General features: G+C 44.0%; 1 protein-coding gene across 1 annotated transcript in view; it reads left to right on the forward strand.

Annotated features, from left to right (window-relative positions):
• Positions 1-1813, forward strand: part of LOC107107332 (keratin, type I cytoskeletal 10-like) — a 27697-nt gene that overhangs the window by 21247 nt on the left and 4637 nt on the right. The window contains exon 6 of the mRNA XM_015407614.1: positions 765-982. Within this exon, the coding sequence (XP_015263100.1) occupies positions 765-982 (218 nt within the window). The remainder of the gene's footprint in view (positions 1-764; positions 983-1813) is intronic.

Raw genomic sequence — 1813 nt, forward strand, 5'->3', positions numbered from 1 at the left:
GTGCTTGTGCACATCCGTGGAGACTTGGGGGGGAAAAAACCTTTTTGCTAGGGGACATGGGCGGGTGCCGGAACTACCACCAGAAACGCGATCAGACACCCGCCCTTGCCTCGCGGTTTCCGGAAACTAGTACCTCCGAGATACTAGTTTTTTGCCGCGCATCTTCAAAGGGAAGCCTCGGTTGAGCCACAGGAGCTCTACGCTTCCCAGATGTGGCGGTGAGATCGTGACTGGAAAATCCGCCTATCTTCCATCCCTGTAGCGTGGCTAATGCTCCATGTGACCGGGGCCTAAGCAATTCCTTGAGGCTTTCTATTTTAATAATGATGTTTGAAATAGTTCAAGATCAGACTGTCATCTAACCAGTTACAGCAACTCAGACAGATTCATTAAGAAAACCATTTATCCAGTCTCATTCCAATGACCCTGAAAAGGCAACAACATGTTTGAAACAAAAATCTTACAAATGCAGAGGACAGTATCCAAAAAACTACACAATAGGATTTGGGCTTACATTTTTTGTGTAAAAGTCCTTAAACCTTAAATACACAATCTAAACTGTGCATCTTGTTCACAGAGGCATAATAAATGAACAATTCAAGACAGTTCACACATTGATGTGTCTCCAAAACAGCACAGAACTTTCTCTTTGTGTAAAAATAATGCCATCTTTCAAGGACATTCCAGGATAGCAATCTTTTGAAATGCTGATTGTGTAAAACAAGCCTTGGGTTAATTATGCATTTCATTCTTTTCTACATCAGAGGCAATCACTTGAAGCTACTTTGGCAGAATTAGAAGGTCGCTATTGTGCCCAGCTCCTGCAAATGCAAGGGATGATCAGCAATGTGGAGACCCAAGTGCACCAGATAAGAGAGGACATGGAATGCCAAAATGCAGACTATAGGGAACTTCTGGACATTAAGATCCGCCTGGAAAATGAGATTGAGACCTACCGGCGTTTGATTGATGAAGAAGGAAGGTAGAAAACAAAAAAAAATAGGCAAAAAGGAGTACACAAGCCAGATTTCTCATAAATCGCTGATAACTTTGGGAAATTTCGCCAGTTTATCTGTAAACTGTCTTTTGTTGTTGTTCAGTCGCACAGTCGAGTCCGACTCTTCGTGACCCCATGGACCAGATCACGCCAGGCCTTCCTGTCTTCCGCCGTCCTCTGAAGTTTGCTCAACTTCATGTTCGTTGCATCTATGACACTGTCTAACCATCTCATCCTTTGCCGTCCCCGTCTTCTTTGACCTTCAATCTTTCCCAGCATCAGGGTCTTCTCCAGTGAGTGCTCCCTTCTCATTTGGTGGCCAAAGTATTTCAGCTTCAGTTTCATTATCTGGCCTTCCAGGGAACAGTCAGGGTTGATTTCTTTTAGGATTGACTGATTTGATCTTCTTGCAGTCCAAGGGACTCTCAAGAGTCTTCTCCAGCACCATAGTTCAAAAGAATCTATTCTTCGGCGCTCGGCCTTCCTTATAGTCCAACTCTCACAGCCATACATGACTACTGGGAATACCATTGCTTGGACCATGCGTATTTTTGTTGGCAGGGTGATGTATCTACTTTTTATCATGCTGTTCATGGCTGTTGTCACAGTCTGCGGTGATCTGGGATCCCAGGAATGTGAAGTCTGTCACTACTTCCACGTCTTCCCCTTCTATTTGCCAAGGAGTGATGGGGCCAGATGCCATGATCTTAGTTTTTTTAATCTTAATTCCCGCTTGTGATTCATCCAGGCCAGCATTTCGCATGATGTACTCTGCATATATATTAAATAAGCATCCTTGTCGTACTCCTTTTCCTA

Source organism: Gekko japonicus, unplaced genomic scaffold (genome assembly GCF_001447785.1).
Source record: "Gekko japonicus isolate JY-2015 unplaced genomic scaffold, Gekko_japonicus_V1.1 scaffold1363, whole genome shotgun sequence".
Lineage (NCBI taxonomy): Eukaryota > Metazoa > Chordata > Lepidosauria > Squamata > Gekkonidae > Gekko > Gekko japonicus.